The following is a 16,233-nucleotide window of genomic DNA, read 5'->3' as shown; positions in this document are numbered from 1 at the left end:
CAGCAGTTTTTCATTTTAACGACGTGTTATGGGCACTGGGCTCTCAGTGGCTCCGCAGCGCGGCCCCGCGCCGCCGCTTCCCCTCACGCCAGCCTGTGCCGCTGCCGGCGGGGACGCCCGCCTCGGGGCCAGCCTGGTGAGGCTGCACCTCAGGGAGCGGGAAATATCTGGGAAGCTTCGGATTTGAACGCCCACGACGGCTCCGCTGAGCCTTAGGGGGGCGGAGGGCCGGGACCCGCCGCACGTCGCAGCCCAGCGGAACCCGCTGCTCCGCGCTCCCGCCTCGGGCCCCGCTCCGCCGCGCGGCAGCCGGAAAGGGCGGGAAAGGCCACAACTAATGGGGGCGCGGGCGGGGGGCTGGAAAGCGAGGGAGGGGAGAGGAGGGCGGGCAGAGCCGCAGCGGAGGCCCCGCACAGCCGCAGGTCCCGCTCTGTCCGCCCGGGGGAAGTGGAGCGTCGTCTCCCCTCACCGGGTAGCGGCTGTCCGCCTCTCCGCCTCGTCGGCTCTGGCCTCGGCCCACGAGCGCTTCCCCCGCGCTCCCTCAGCTCCCCCGCAGGGCCGCCGGCGGGAGGGGCGCTGCCTGCCCGCGCCGGGCGGTGACAGCGGCGGTTCTGGCTGCCGCCGTTCATGGCCCGGTCGTCTGGGTGCTGTGAAGATTCCCTCCCGGAATCGCGTGCAGTGGTTACTGACTAGAAACTGAAGAAAAAGTCCTCTGATAAGTGGATGGTGTGCGGGTTAGGAAACGTACGGGCTCTGCTTTTGTATTGAGAAGCAGGATTTTCATGTTCTGTAAGCAATTTTAGACTTGCTCATGCAGTTCCTGGTGCTATACTGGTTTGTGCCTGTCCTTTGATGAGCAGACTCAACAGAAATTATCATAAACTTAACGCAGTTTATATCTACCCCTCTTGGACACCCTGGCAAGATGTGTCTCTGGGTTCTGCAGGAGTGCCGCGTGCGTCCACAGAAAGGGTTGTCAGGCTCGTCGTAAACACAGATAAAGGGGCATCTTGCTGGGAACGTGTACTGTGGGAAACAGCCTGAGTCTCGTGAGGGAAGTGCAAGGTGTGACACTGATTTCAAGGAATTTCGGTTCAGTACTCCCTAGTAAAACTTAAAAAAATCTGACACACATGCACACACTGAGGGTTTTTTTAAATGACTAACAAACAACAGGCACATCCACAGTTCAGTGAAGTTCAAGGGTAGCTGCCTGCTGATCTCAGGAAACTTTATATGAGGGCTGGGAAGAGGCAGGGCCAGAGCAAAGACACGAAGCTCGGGTGCACCATTGGCTGCTGCTTTACCCATGTGAAGTATAAATAGGTGAATATGTGTGTTAGTTTTTCTCCTCTTATGTCTTGGGCATTGTGACACATTTTTGTTCTGAAGCTGTTGTGATTCGAACGCAGGCACTGGGACTACAACGTTTCTCTATGGATCAAACAATTCTTCTCCTGCTTTTATTAAAATACATATTTAAGGTGAGACAAAATAGTTCCTTTTTTTGAAGGTGGATAGATACTCTAATTGAATGTTGAAAATTGATGGTTTGTGATTTGATCTGCTTTTTTGTCATTCTGGCAGTCACAGGAACTCTCTGTTATTTCCTCTGAGCGTTCCCAGCCTTCCTTCTGTTTAAATTGTTGGAAGCTCTTCATCTGCTTTATTGCCTGCTGCTTCTAGTTCAGTTTTGTTCCCCAGAAGAAGTAAAAGACACCAGCATCCTTAAGTCCGAAGCTAGCTCATATTGCTGTGTAAATTGTCACCTTCTGGATACTGCAGAGACATGCGCAGTGATGCTGGAAATTGAAGGTCATTCTGGGACCCAGGGGTATACTCTGGTTACGCCTTTAGGAAGTGTACCTCTGCAAGAAGTATTTTACTTTTGGATCCAAAACTGCCATTTGTGGGTTAGTGCTTCGTGTTTAATTTGACTGTTATTAAAAGAACCGCGTGCATAGGAACCACATGTAATTTTCTGTACGCTTTGCAATAGTCTTGTCCATTTTTATCTATATTTAGTTTCTGTACATGGAGGCTTATTTTACATTTAGCTTAACATGCTTTGCAGCAAAGGTGATTTTAAAGCTCTTGTCAATTACTGTTATAAATACCACTCCATTCCTTTGCAGGTGAGAGACATGTATTTGGAGTGCTGAAATGCTGCTGTGGTACCCAGCTGCCTGGTATATTCCTTGAGAATGTCCTAATATTGTCCTGTTGTGCTGGCCAATTTTGAGCTTGAGAACAAGTGCTTTTTTGTGGAAGCCGTCCTACAGCAGTCAGTGGTCTGCCTCAGGGAAGTTGTCTGACAGTTGCAGAGTAGTTGAGTGTGTCTGGTTCATAAGGATGGTAGTATGGGGTGAAATAAGAACTTCAGTGAGTTCAGTATCATACCTCCAGTAGTGGCAAAAAGCAGGTCCTTGGGGAAGACTGTAAGAATAGCATAATATGATAATTATCTATACTGTGTTAGTTTCCCGTAGTTTTCAGCTTAAAGTCTTGAGATGTATGGGGTTGCAGTGCATTTGGTGAGCTGCAGTGTAGTTCTGTTCTATGAACTTATCTGGCCTCTTCTGAAGCCCACTGAAACTTGTAGTACTCATTTTAAGCTTTGTCAGATAAACTGTATAGTGAAAAACTGCCTCTTTTTTTTTTTTTTTTTTGCTTTGAATGTGGAGCATGCCAGCTATGTCATCCTTCACTGTTCTTGTACTTGAAGGGAAAATGAAAAATCAATCTCTGCTCACTTATTCTGGCTACTAAAGATTTTATAGACCTCTGTTGTATTTCCCCTCAAGTGCCTCTTTTTCAGACTGAGAAGCCTACTTGAGTGGTATGTTGAGAAGTAGTCAATAGAAGTAGTTGATAGCAGCAGTTATTAAGTGTTTGTTGTTTAGGTTTCTTGGCTGGTGTGTAGCTAGCCTGAAGATAGACTTGAACCTTAGGTCTTAGTGGTCAGTTTAATTTTTCTTTTAAAATTGCTGCAGCCTTTGGGTAAGGGCCTAAAAAGAACTGACAAGGTGCTGGCAACAAAAAAGGACATTCTAGATCCTTCTTCTCAGATATAAATACAGTAAAATTTCTTTGTACGCTTGCAAATCCAGTTTTTGGTTTTGGGTCTAGGAGTACAGATTTAAGTATGGTAAAATGGCATATATATTGTTGATGGTGGAAAATTTTTAAAAATGGCTAATTCAGTTATTGGAAAATATACTTCTTTTAAATTATCTTTAAAAGCAGACTTTCTTACCCTTTGGATTGTCTGGACTAGATTGTTTTCAGGGAACGCAAGCCAGCTATAGACTCATCAATTAAAACCCTGCTACTTTTCATGGAAAAGTGTTCTGTAAACACTTTTGTGTATGCCATCAATGTTAGTCCTGTTAGTCAGTTCAGGAGCTTCCAAGAGGTGGTATGTATCCTCTTATAAAGGTTTTATAGAGATTAAAGGCTTTATAAACTTTATAAAGTTTATACTTTAAAAAGTATCATCTGAACTCTGAATGTTAAGATCTTGATAGATTTGTGGTTGTGTTAGTTTGTCATTAGTTAAAAGAAGTTACCTTAAACCAAAGTGAGTTCCAGAGTATACTGTATTAAGGAATAGGAAAGCGCTGAGTGTTTTTGCTTTTTAAGTTGCTTTTATTTATGTGGTTGATTGAGTTATAGAATAACACAAAGTATTATAATAATAAAAGTCCTAACTTTTATTTTGGTATACTAAGGTTCCTATTTGATTTTTGTTGTTGTTTTTTTTTTAACTACATTTTGAGTTCATTGCTAAGTGATGGCATTTATTTGTTGTCCCAGTTCATATAGAAAATAAAAATGGAACTTGTTACATAACTGCAATCTTTTAATAAATATTATGTGATAGGAATTGGCATCCCATGCCCCAATTTCTCTGAATTTTAGAGGTGTGACTCAGGTTTATATCCTGTTAGAAGGAACCCATAAGTTTCTGGTTCCAGATGAAATTCAACCACAGAAGGAACCTGCTTCTCTAAAGAGCTAAGCCAAAGTCCTTCAAAGGTATGTAGTATTATTAAAAAAGTAGTGTCAAAAATATGGAAGGCTTGTGCCTAGAATGAGTTGACCTCTGTAAGAAGTTGAAATGCCGAATGAAGTTTGTACTGGCACGCCTAAATTGGATTGGTAGTGAGGTGTTTAATAAATGATTTCTTTACATCCTTAATGTTGCTGTTTATTATTCTGAGATATTTAGAAGTTTTGAAAGTGATGCCACTAAAGTTTTTACCGTGTAATGTGAGAATAGGGCTGAGAGCTCCAACTCTTGACTGCTAACTGTGATTGCGGTATGTATATTGCAAGTGAAATCTCTGACCTTGTTTCCAAAATAATGACAGATTTGTTTTCCTAGTAGGACATACTTGGGTCAACTGACATGGTTTGGCCATCTGTGGAGAAAGAAAGAAAAATAGAGCCTGTACCTACAGAACTTGTAACAAATTATGAACCCTCTCTGTGTCACACAGTACAGATGGTGATACTGCTTCATATAAAACCTGTTGCTAGTTGACAAGTTCTGGGTAAAAGTAGTTAAAATTGACAGAATGTAATTATTTAGGTAGAGGTACATTTTCTACTGAATTGTATTCATGTATGTTTCTGTTACAGGGTTCAGAGAGTCTAGACTGTGACCAAGTGAAAAAGCCTGCTAGAGTAGTTTTAATGGAGTGGACTGAATTGCCCAAAGGAGAGGATCCAGACTATTATATTATAACATACCAGCAAGCAGATGCTTTCAGTCAAAAAGTAAATTTCATCAATCTAACCGATAAGTAGTTCCATACATATTTAAGCTGTAGATAGCAGTAGTTAATAGCATTGTTTGTTTGTTTTTCTAAAAAAAAAAGTAAAATAGCAAATAAAGTTTGGAAAAATTGTACTGAATTCTGTAATTTATGTCATTTATGTGTACTCTTACAGAGTCCTATTGAAGCCAGTTGGACTTAAAAGACTCTTGAGTATCTTGGGTGTATAAGAATAGATAGGCATATGTTCAAAGTTAAGAATATGCAAGTTTTTCAGTGTACTGTAGTTTGAGGAGGAGTTTTCACTTCTCCAGGAGAGGCACAGACGCTACCCCTAGATGTCTGTGGGAGGGTATTGTTCAAATTCTGGGCACAGGATGTTCTAGAACTTAAAGAAAATATGGGGATTTTAATAGGAAGATGTTTGTTAATAGTTGATTTCTAAAATGTTTTGTTTTAAATGCGTTGGGTATTTTTCAGTTTAACTGCAGCCTTAAGTTTTCTGTGCTGTAATATAAGCTACCCTTTCAAAAAATTCATAGATCAGTTATGAATTGTATTTTTATTACTTTTGTTATATCCAGAAATTCTTCTAACTTGCAGAATGTAAGAAACATCTCTAAAGTTGAACAGAAACCAGTCAGTACTACAGTTCTGCTTGAGGAAAATAAGAAGTATGGTATTACAATAGAATCCCTAAAAAATGGCCGAATCTTAAGTGTAAAATCATTTAAGACACGTAAGTAGAGTAGCACAAAAATATTCTGGTATTTGGTATATTTAAGTCCAATACTGAAGTTTAAGGAAGTAGGGGTTGTAATCCTGAGCTTAGTCATGTATTGAGAAACTTTGCCTCAATGTATTTTTACAATCATGAAGAGTAGAAGGAATAATTTTGTATTGTAACTTGTTTGGTTAGTTGACAATTCAGCAATGTTTAACTGATGTAAAAGTCTGGGAGATTTTTAAATGTTACAGGCTTTGCTATACTACAGTAGTTCTAGGAAAAGAGATTTATAGAAGACCACGGAGAAAGTTACTTAAAGCCTGGCAGTTTCATATCAACATGGGGTTGTGGTTGTCTGTCATATATAAATTAAAAGTATTAAATATTTTTGTTTTCACATCATGAGAGTCCCCCTTTAAAAAGGGTTAATGAATAGCTTGAAGATCTTAGTATTGTGACTACCTGGGACAGACTTCTAGTAGAAGAACTTGTCAGTCTAGCCAGTGAACTTATAAAAACATCATTTATAGCTGTAAATCTGTTCAGGACCACAAGTGCCACTGATTACTAGAATGAAAGGGCTTTCTAATCTTAATTTTGTTAATCCCTTTAAAAAAGTTTATAGCATTACCTTTGCGCACATTACAAACTCATACTAGTTTTGGAATACAGACTAGAATCTGAATACAAACATCATCACTGTGAAAAACACATAGTAAGTTGAAAACATTGCACCAACCATTGACTCTGCTGATGCGTGCATTCAGCAAGCTACAGGAGATAATTCATGGTTATGCTACTAATGTGTTACTGCACTTGACATTTATTACTTAACTGATATTCTAGCAAAGTCTGTACTTTTACAGTTAAACATTCCTTAAACTGTGCACTTATATTTCTGGTTGCTTCAGACATAAGTTTACATACCGTGACAATAAAGAAAAGCATGGCTGCCTTAATTGTTCTGTAAGACATTTTCTGGTTTGATACTACCTCTTTCTTTACTGTGTATATCCCTCATAATTTCTTAAAAGAAATATATAATAATGTTAATGCAATAAAACTTTGAGCTAATTATTCCCTTGTTAAAGACAGTATTTATTTTTTTCTTGGTCTACTAGGTGGAATTTCAGAAAATGACATCAAAACAGTTGTGACGGCTACTACAGTGTCTTTTAATTGGACTACACTGACCAAAGAATTTTCAGTCTCCATTTCACTGAATGATACTTCTCAGATTATAAAAAACTCCAGTGGATTCTTTGTATGGACTAATTTGGCACCTGCCACCTTACATACATTTCAGTTTATATTTGAACAATTGCATCTTAAATTTATAAATGTGTCTCAGTCACTGGACATTCAAGCTGAAACAGGTATATGTTAGAGTTTGTTGCAGTCACAGTGAATGCAAGGGAGCACTGCATATTTTCCAGAAGAGTTAAGATTAAATTGTAAAAAGCCTGTATTCCATTTTACAATTTATAATAGATGTGTGTAGAAGAATTATAGAAGAATGAAGGCAGGTTAATTAACATAGATAATACACAGCTATGGGCTGGCTTCAGGGGTGGTGGGTTGGCTGATGTGGATAATGGCTGGTTCCTGTTAAGCAGTTACATAGCTCTAAGTCTAAGGGGTATGGAAGAGGAGCTCTGGATGAAGAGAGACCTGGAAGAAGTGGAGAGAGGATGCAGGAGAGACAAGGAGAGGCCCTGGGAGAAGCAGGGAGGAGAAGGGTGTCCAGATGAGGAGAGGCTGGCTGGAAGAGGAGCCTGGAGAAGGAAGAACCTGGATGTAGCAGAGGCAAGAAACAGGATGAAGAAACAGCATGGACAGTAGATGAACTTTTGAAACCTTGTGGGGGATTGGTGGCTGTGTTGAGGCAAGGCACAGGAACTACATACAGAGGTTAACCTGGTATGGGATGGTAAAAGCCTTGTTGCAGCCGGCTAGTTTTGATAGTGCTGCGACAGATGTGCATTGTTTCATTTCTAGAAAGCTGAAAGAAATTGAATGCTAATAGCATAGGTTATTTCTCATTAATTTTTCTTAGTAATTTTAGGAGCAAGAATTCAAATTTGTATGTGTGAATATTTTAAGCTAACTATTTTTTGCAGTCTAAAATAGTCAAGTGAATGTTGAGCTTAAGCATTGTAATTATCTCAGTGTATGGATTGAATTTGCTCTATAGTTTCAATGAAAAGACAGGGAAAATCCTGAATGTGGTAAGGATTTGGAACACTCTTTGCCAGTGTTCAAACTGAATGGTTTTGTACTGCTGAGTGGCTAACCTAGCTCTGGTGTTTTGTTAGAAGTGCTGTGAAGGAGGCAGGATTCTGAATTGTATAACTTCATTGTATTGTATAACAATTGGATAACTTCATTGCTTTAAATGTGCTATTCTGACAGTGCAATTTAAAATCTTTAAAATTAGGAACACAGAAAAAGGATTGTATAGGCTCAAATTCAGGGAAATAGTTATTTTTTTTAAAACTCAGGAAACTATTAAAACCATCTTCAGTTGTTTGTTTTAATTTCATATTAATTTCAAGTTTAAAATTTAAAAAATGAACCATTGGACACTAAGCTTAAAGAATGAATTTTCTCCTAGAGTAGCATAAAAATTAATGAATCTCTTTTTTATTTCAGTGGGTTGTAGCTGATACTCTTAATTCAGTCAATCAGATTTTTTAAGACAGTCAGAATTTTGAAGGAGTGTTGATTCATAATTATTGATTTTTTAGGGGTTTGCAATCGTGAATTAAGGGTTATCATCATCAAAATGTCTGTGTAATTATAAAAATATCTTAAACTGTACCGCTCCCATGAATGGTACGGAACATCTTTAAAATCCTGCCCTTGTTCACCTATAGGCACCTGTTCCCAAGGATGGGTGGCATTCCAAAGCAGCTGCTATCGAATGGGTAAAGAGAGCAAGCCATGGAATGTGGCACAACAAATATGTGAAATGTCTTCACGAGGGGCGCATCTTCTTGATATAGGGAATGAAGAAGAACGTGGTTTTATTTTGTCTTATCTCCAGACATTTAGTCAAATAATCATGCTATGGACGGGTCTCAATGACCTAAAGGTCAGTCTATTTTATCTTCTTTGCTATTACATATATGGAAGAAGGAAAATTTTGATATGTAGAGCCCATTCTTTGGAATAAAATAATGTCACACTGTAAATTGGTTATTTGTTTGTATAGTTGTTAGTAGTTAAAAGAGTAACCGTTATTTCTTCCTATTTAGAAACAGTGAAAATATTTAGCGGGCCATAGCTGGGAAAAAAAGGCATAGTTCATGCATAACCTGTTTAATTTTTCTTTCTGTTTATGAGTACTTCACAGGGATATTGTTTTGCCTGTAGGTGGTGCTGCATTACCAGATTTTAAATCTTGTTCTACATGTATGTTACTATGGATATCAAAAGTCTGGGGTTGGCTCTCAGTTTTGGTGCAGGTCTGAAATGTTGAGTGTTCAGCTCAGCAAGGTCTGTCCTGTATGGATGCTGGATAGGCCAGTGAAAGAAGGGATTGGAGCAAGGTATTTCTTGTAAAAAGTTTCCTACTCCTCATATTTGAGTTATGAGGGTTCTTACTAACAGCTCTGCTGTTATTAAATGACTCACTGTGATGTGGTATGTGATTTGGGAATACACAGAGATACATAAATATCTCTACAGAGATAAATAAAAGTATTGGAAAAGTTCTCTGAAAATGGAGGCACTCTGCCAGAAATGGGAGATCCTGTCTTCCTGTGGTGTGACTTAGTGAAAACTTCTTTCATGGTAAGTATCAGGTTGGAGAAAGCCACTGGTATTTCAATTTGGAAAATCTATACTCTGAAATTTAATTGTAATACTGTTCTATTAAAATTAATTTTAAAAGAAATTCTGTGAAAAAGAGTAAAAAACCCCTAAAATTTATTTGTAAGTGCAGGAGGTAAGTGGTAAACATGTCATAGACAGAAAATTTCTTTTTTACAGGCTCTGTTAAATAACTTAGTGGGTCTACACAAACAAGTCAGAGTGGGGTAATATGCAAACTGAGGAAACACGGACCTGTCTAGGTTTGTGAGAGATGCACTGTAACCTTCCTGGTTAGGAAAGCACGTGTAATATATGCACTTTACATGTAATAGTTTTATGCATGACATTTTAGAATAGCTGTAATTTTTACACCATAGTGATATTAATCGTAACTAACTTATTTTAGAAATAAGGTAGTATTTGTAAGAGGCTGCTAGAAATACATGCCCCATAAAAGCATGATATTTTTGCATGTTGGAAAGAGTGCTGGAAAGGTTGGGGATTTTTCTTTTTAAACTAATTAGACAGAAAAAAGTTAATCGCCAGCTTGGAATTTGACTGTTAGCTAACTGTTTAATCATTACAGACATTTTTTATGTTTGTGGGAGTCTAGTCAATTAAATGAACTAGACGAGTACCTTGTTTTAAGAGTAGCAAGGGAAAATTATAAAATGCTTGTTTTCAAGCACTTCTTTCCTAAATATTTGTTCTTAATTAGTGTGTTCATGTACCATATGAACATGTTACAGTCTTTCTAAATGTCAGTGTCATAATTTGCTCTTGTTTTAGGAGAACTCCATTTGTACTTGCACCAACTTGTACTTAACCCAGAGTTCAAAGATCATGGGGCATACACTAGGAATCACAGGACTTGTTTAAAATCTGAGATAAAAAACACAGATTCAATTATTTTTGCTTCCTCTGTTGTATTTGAACCATTAGGGAGTTAAATATCTGTTTTCAAGTTTTTTTTTCCCCTTCAGTACCCATGGGACTTGTAATACTCAATGAAAAAACATTGAGATTATAACCTAATTGAGGAGATTTCAGCCGCCTTAGGAAAACTGCCAAGCACTGGGACAGTGATAAAAATTAGTGGCATTGTGAACAGGATTAGTTCTGTAGCATTTGTGTTGTCATAGTTTCTCCTTCTTTAACCCTATTTCGATCTGTATCTGGATTCAAACCCTTCCTGGCAAGGGTGAGCATTCTTGTGAAAGACAACAGGGACCCTGGAGATGTGATGTAGGGCAGTCCACTAGGTAAGAATGAATCAACCGCTTTGGTGGCATCCTCAAATCTGTCATGACACTCTGCACTTCTTCAGAGTTAGGAAGTGGAAAAGGTGGTCAAAGACTGTTTACTAATGTTTCTCTTATAAGCCCTGCTACAGACCTTTGTATCACAGTAGTATGTTGTGCCTTCCCCTCTTTGTAGTTAACTCTGGTGTCCCAGAAGACCAGTATAAGAAAAAGATATGCATTGATCTACACAGTATTTTTGAAATGGCAGTCTCGACACACAAGTCCTCCAGAAAGTCAAGTTGAATTATTTCACACTGCTGAAAATCTTTGCTGCCTTGGGAAAATGAAAGACTTATTTATTTTATTTTTTTTATAAACTCAATGGATGAATTGAAGAAAAATAGGCTTAGTCTCAACAAACACAATTTTTTGTTGTTTTCTCAGAGAAATGGAAAAAAAATGTTTTCCTCCTCCCCCTTCCCCTTTTGAATATCTTTCACAAAATGGGGAAGCAACAGAAGTCTTAAGTTACGTTGGTACCTCAGCATTTCTCCATTACAGTACTTAAAGCATTTACTTAGACCAGGGGTCCTCGAACTTTTTAACCAGGGGGCCGGCGCGGATGCAGTGGCAGGCAGTCATCTGCGGCTGCTTGGTTTCCCCCCCAACCCCCGGCGAGGGGGTGTGTGTGTCTGTAAATACCGGGGGCCGGATTGCAGACCCTGGGGGGCCGTATCCAGCCCACGGGCCGTAGTTTAAGGACCCCTGACTTAGACTGTAGTACCACTGATTTGCTATGCATGAAAGCACTTATGCTAGTATACCTCCTGAGAGTGCTCCGATGTCATGCATAAATGTGTTTGGGTTTTTATTCATCCCCTGTAGATGTTAGTGCAGTGGAGACTGAAACCTGTCTCCCACTAGAGGGGTCTGCATTGCAGTGCTGTGAGCATGTTCTGCAAACATCTTTCCCGCAGAATATCATGTTACCCTAGTCTAGTATTTGTAGAGCTCTGCTGGAGAAACTGAAAGTACCTCAAAGGTTAGAAACGTTGAGTCAGGTGTGATTGAGTGTCTTAACTGGTGAGCTACCAGCAAGTAAGGGAAAGGGGGACAGACAGCATTTGCTCATCTGATTGTGAATCTAGCCCTGGATTTTTTTCAGCTAAACTTTCTTTCTTTCATACCAGATTTATTAATATTTTTGACTAACTCAATTTTTTTAGTGAGTAACATTTGTAGAAAATTATCCATCCATGATTATTAGATTATGTGATTAATGTTGATTTTTTTTTTTAAGGATTGTTTGTAATGATCAAACACTCTACATCAACCTTAGGTGGCTTATATTGTATTATGTTATTACCTTGTGATCTTTTGTAATAGAAGGGGTATAACTTTACACTGAAATATTTACTTATAAAATTAATTTGTATAAATGAAGTGTGTAAATTTTGGATGTTTAGGAGGTACACTTCAATGAGAAAAGCCTTAATTCATCAATACAATGTAAAAATACATGGAGGTTTTATTTAATTTTTTTCAATGTAGGAAGAAGGTCAGCTCTTGTGGACAAATGAATCTCCTTATCTTCTAAAGGCTGGTCTCTCAACTTTGTCAATGATACCAGAAAATGAAACTGACTGCTACGCCCTTCAGAGAAATCCTACTGGTCCAGGCTATTTCTTCACAGGATTTTTCTGCTATATACAATTACCATATATTTGTGAATACGAATGTAACTATTTGTTCCAATCTTTTGCATTTATTTTTAAAAGCCTTCCCCCAATTATATTTATATTTGAAGATATAAATATAAAAAGAGAAAAAGGTTTTCATTATTTTAATTTGTTTTTCCATTTTTTGTTGTTCTTTTTCAGTACCTCTGGTACCAGAAAACTTCACGTTTAGTGTGCATGATGTCAATACAACTGAAGCTGTATTTATGTGGAGTAATATGGACAACTGGCTTAAGTCAGACTTTGCACTTATAATTAAGTACTATTTTCATCAATGGAAACCATACATTCTGAATTTGCCTGTGAATACAACTCAAACAAAAATTATGCAGTTGTCTCCTGGCCTTTCCTACAGGTTTTTATTAGCAGCAAGGAACCCAGAAGGAGCACAGACTATCTTAAGTCCAATTCTGAAGGTAGAAACAAGTAAGTTAGAAAAATAAAATAGCAGTAATACCCAGACAATCATACGCTTTTAAATTTTTCCCTTTAATTATACTGTTCCTTGTGCTGATAATTTGTCTGAAAATTTACATAAATCTGAACATGAATTCAGAATCCAGGATTTACCAGTTTGTAGAGTGGATTCCAAGGTCTTCATTTTCCTTTTGTGCTAAAATGCTTTATTTGGCTTGATGAGAAAAAAAAAACAACTTGGGAGTTTTTGATTGCTGGAAGCAGAAAGCCAGCTACAAATTATGTTTCTGTGAAGTATATTTTTAAAGATCATTCTTGCCATAATTTTACTCACCGGATTCCTACTGATGTCCAAAGGTAAAGCTGGATGTTAGAGTAGCAGTAAGGTATTTTTTGGCCACACTGGTGAAATGCAAAAGCATGCTTTCCAATCTGAAGTAAAAGATTTTGTTGGAATAAGGAGGTTATTCCTGTATATCTGCAGTTAATATTAAGATGAGCTTTACGGGTTAAATATCCATTGTGTTTTGACCTGTTGCATGATGCAGTATGGAATGAGAAAAACTTGTGAACCAATTAACTTGTGTTAAAGTAAAGCCTATCTGAATGAAGCCAAATGAAACCTACCAGCTGGTAGAGATGAAGAATACCTTTGCATCTAAAGGTGATCAAATGAAGATGTCCTCAAGGAAAAACTACTTCATGGATACAATTTTAGGTGCACATTTTCTCCATGTTCCTGTTTATGTGGTACCGAGAAAACAGTCTGATTTTCAGAATTAAATAAAACATACTGCCCTAACATTTTTACCAGTTCTGGCAAGGCAGTCAAATATGAGACAGAGGTCCATTTACTTCAAGTCTGAAAAAAATACAATATTTTCCTGAGAGGAAAGAAGCTGTTCCTTTTCTCCAGCAAGTACATTTTGTACAGTTCACTTCTTCTCCTGGGCTGCTTTAGTGCACTTGAAAGTCCTGTCATCTCCTGTGCCTATCAGCCTCTCTCTTCTCTAACCGGATGGTTTGTTTTCTGTGTATAAGACCTTGTAACGCAAGTTGCTTCTATAATGAAGAAAAGATATTCCTGCTTTCTCCTATGAGAAGCAAATATGTGTTTTACCTCAGAAATCAACATTTCAGCTGCAACATTGTTATCTACAGAAGCATCATTGTCCGGGCAAGGAAAATCAGAACAATTTACTAATTATTATACTAGTGACTGAATTGTTTGAAGAGGTGTAGGCAACATGTAAAGAACTATTTTAAAATGATTGATAAAAACAGCATGCATTGAGCATCTTCTAAAATTCAGTGGAGTTTGCCATTTAAATCATTAGGACCAGGTTTAAACCAGCTTGGGTAATTCGTAGCATTTGTCTTACAAACATCAAACTTTAATGTTTCCAATCTGACTGAAATACAAGAGAAGACCTAAGTGGGGAGACTGAGTTCTGTTTCAAGAGCTAGGTGATTCAGAAAAATCAGACAGTAGGAATATTCCCCTGCCTACCAACATTAGATACACTATCCAAGTTACTTTGTTTTATTTGCTCTCATACTATTTAGCATGTATGTGAGTGTGTACTGTTAGCTTTTCAGGCTGTATTTAACAGAAAAATGTTACTGGTAAAAGGCATCAGAAGCTATTATCCTATTTCTATTCCTAATCTTATTCAATAGGGTCATTGCACTCCCAGAAGTTAGAGGCTACATATGTTTCATCTGCAGAAATACATTTAAAGTGGAAGCCTCCACAGCATTCATCCAGTGCTTCTTTTCATTACTACCTCCTCAACGTTTTGGATACTGAAACCAACATCTGGAAACAGTTACTGGTTGAAAAAAGCAAGACTTCAATAGTAATAGGAAATGTAAAACCTTATCATCAGTATCAGGTATATTTACAGACCATGTCAGAGAAAGAAACTCTAGGCTGCCATGAGAAGCCTATATTAATCACAACAGGTGATGTATCCATGTTCTGTGTTTTTGGTTTTTTTTATTTCTCTAGACAGAGTTTAAACTGAAAATACAATGCACAAAAGTATTTTTAAGGCCATGTACAGGTTGCGGCTTGTTGGGATGTATTGGGGTAAAGTTGAGGGAATTCATTTCTATATTCTCTGTTTACTGATTCTAATCTTCAGAATCTTCCAAAAGGGTGGATGTACCTATCCCCTTATTTATTTGCTCATTTACCTACTTATAGCACATTAGTATTTGCTGAAGTAGTGACATCCTATTTGATAAATACTGATTTGTGGTTTGTTTATTTAATTTTAGCAAAGTAGAAACATTACCATGATGTCTCAAGTTATGTAGGCAAAGACAGATTAATTTATTTTTCTAAGCATAGATAGTGTGACTCAGATTGTGTCATCTTTGTTACTCTGTATATATACAATGGAAGGGAGTATGCTTGTAAAGTAAGTTCCTATTTGTTATGAGAAAACAGAAAGCAGAATCTGCCTGTAACAGGTAGTTGTCTGCAAACTATTTTAAAGTAAATTGGATGAACTAGTAGTCTTAAAACAATGACATTTTTAGAAGAAAAAAGAAACCAGAAGGCATCATTAGGAAGTGATTTAAATTGACAGTAAGTTTGGTCTGTGGTTTTATACTGACATTTTTTATTTTTTTTAATCAAGCTGTCAGTCCACCTACAGCTGTTTATATTCACCCAGAGGATGTACAAGAAGAGAGTGTAATTCTTCACTGGAAGCTGCCACTAGAGGCTCAGGAATCCTACATTCAAGTGAAACCTAATGCAAACATAGGTGAAACGAAGAAGATCTTATTAAACAACACAGAAGAGTTTAAGGTTGATCTCCTAATTCCTGGAATGGCTTATGAAATAGCAGTGGCAAGTGTGTATAATGGAAGTATGAGTGAACTGAAGACCATTCAATGCACTTTAAGTAAGACATTGTTTAATGATGGCAACTACAGACTGTTATACACACGTCAGTCTCGTTATCGTTGCCATCATCTAACAGATTTGATAGATCAAGTCAATTTATTAGATAGCAAAGGATCAAAACTAGAATGTAAAATGTGCTGATAATTTTTAACAGCAAAGTAGATGCTGTTAACTTTCAAAGAGGGTGCAGCCTTGGAAAACGCGTTGATAGTACTGGTAACTGTGGTGAGGACCATAGCTGGAAATCCTGTCCCCACTGACAGAAGGAATTGGGTGAATCATTGATTTGCGCTGAAATAGGAAAATATTAGAACAGTTGAAATAGATTATTTTTGGAGATGCGTTGGTTGTTCTGTGAACTGTGAGAGAGAGATTACCCTATTGGTGAGAAGGTGCTGGGAAAGGACTTTAAGAGTTAGAAGCAGTGGTAGCTGAAAGGTAAAAAGTTTTACATTTTTTATCATAGGGTCTTTCTGGTTAGTCTTAGTTTACCAAGATGTTTAAATGCTTTTGAAACATCTTTTTTTTTTTTTTTTAAATGTATGACAGGAATAGCCAGGATTTTGTTATACATGTGGTATGTAAAGGC

The 16,233-nt window shown here is 37.8% G+C and overlaps 1 protein-coding gene across 1 annotated transcript in view; it reads left to right on the top strand.

Moving 5' to 3' along the window:
• The first annotated feature begins 1,436 nt into the window (after window positions 1-1,436).
• PTPRQ (protein tyrosine phosphatase receptor type Q) overlaps window positions 1,437-16,233 on the top strand; it is a 141,864-nt gene continuing 127,067 nt past the window's right edge. The window contains exons 1-9 of the mRNA XM_037390645.1: window positions 1,437-1,484; window positions 4,645-4,782; window positions 5,385-5,520; window positions 6,630-6,884; window positions 8,385-8,602; window positions 12,120-12,306; window positions 12,449-12,733; window positions 14,405-14,689; window positions 15,373-15,642. Of these exons, the coding sequence (XP_037246542.1) occupies window positions 1,437-1,484; window positions 4,645-4,782; window positions 5,385-5,520; window positions 6,630-6,884; window positions 8,385-8,602; window positions 12,120-12,306; window positions 12,449-12,733; window positions 14,405-14,689; window positions 15,373-15,642 (1,822 nt within the window). The remainder of the gene's footprint in view (window positions 1,485-4,644; window positions 4,783-5,384; window positions 5,521-6,629; window positions 6,885-8,384; window positions 8,603-12,119; window positions 12,307-12,448; window positions 12,734-14,404; window positions 14,690-15,372; window positions 15,643-16,233) is intronic.

This window comes from Falco rusticolus, chromosome 5 (genome assembly GCF_015220075.1).
Source record: "Falco rusticolus isolate bFalRus1 chromosome 5, bFalRus1.pri, whole genome shotgun sequence".
Lineage (NCBI taxonomy): Eukaryota > Metazoa > Chordata > Aves > Falconiformes > Falconidae > Falco > Falco rusticolus.
This window is presented reverse-complemented; position numbering and strand designations above follow the sequence as displayed.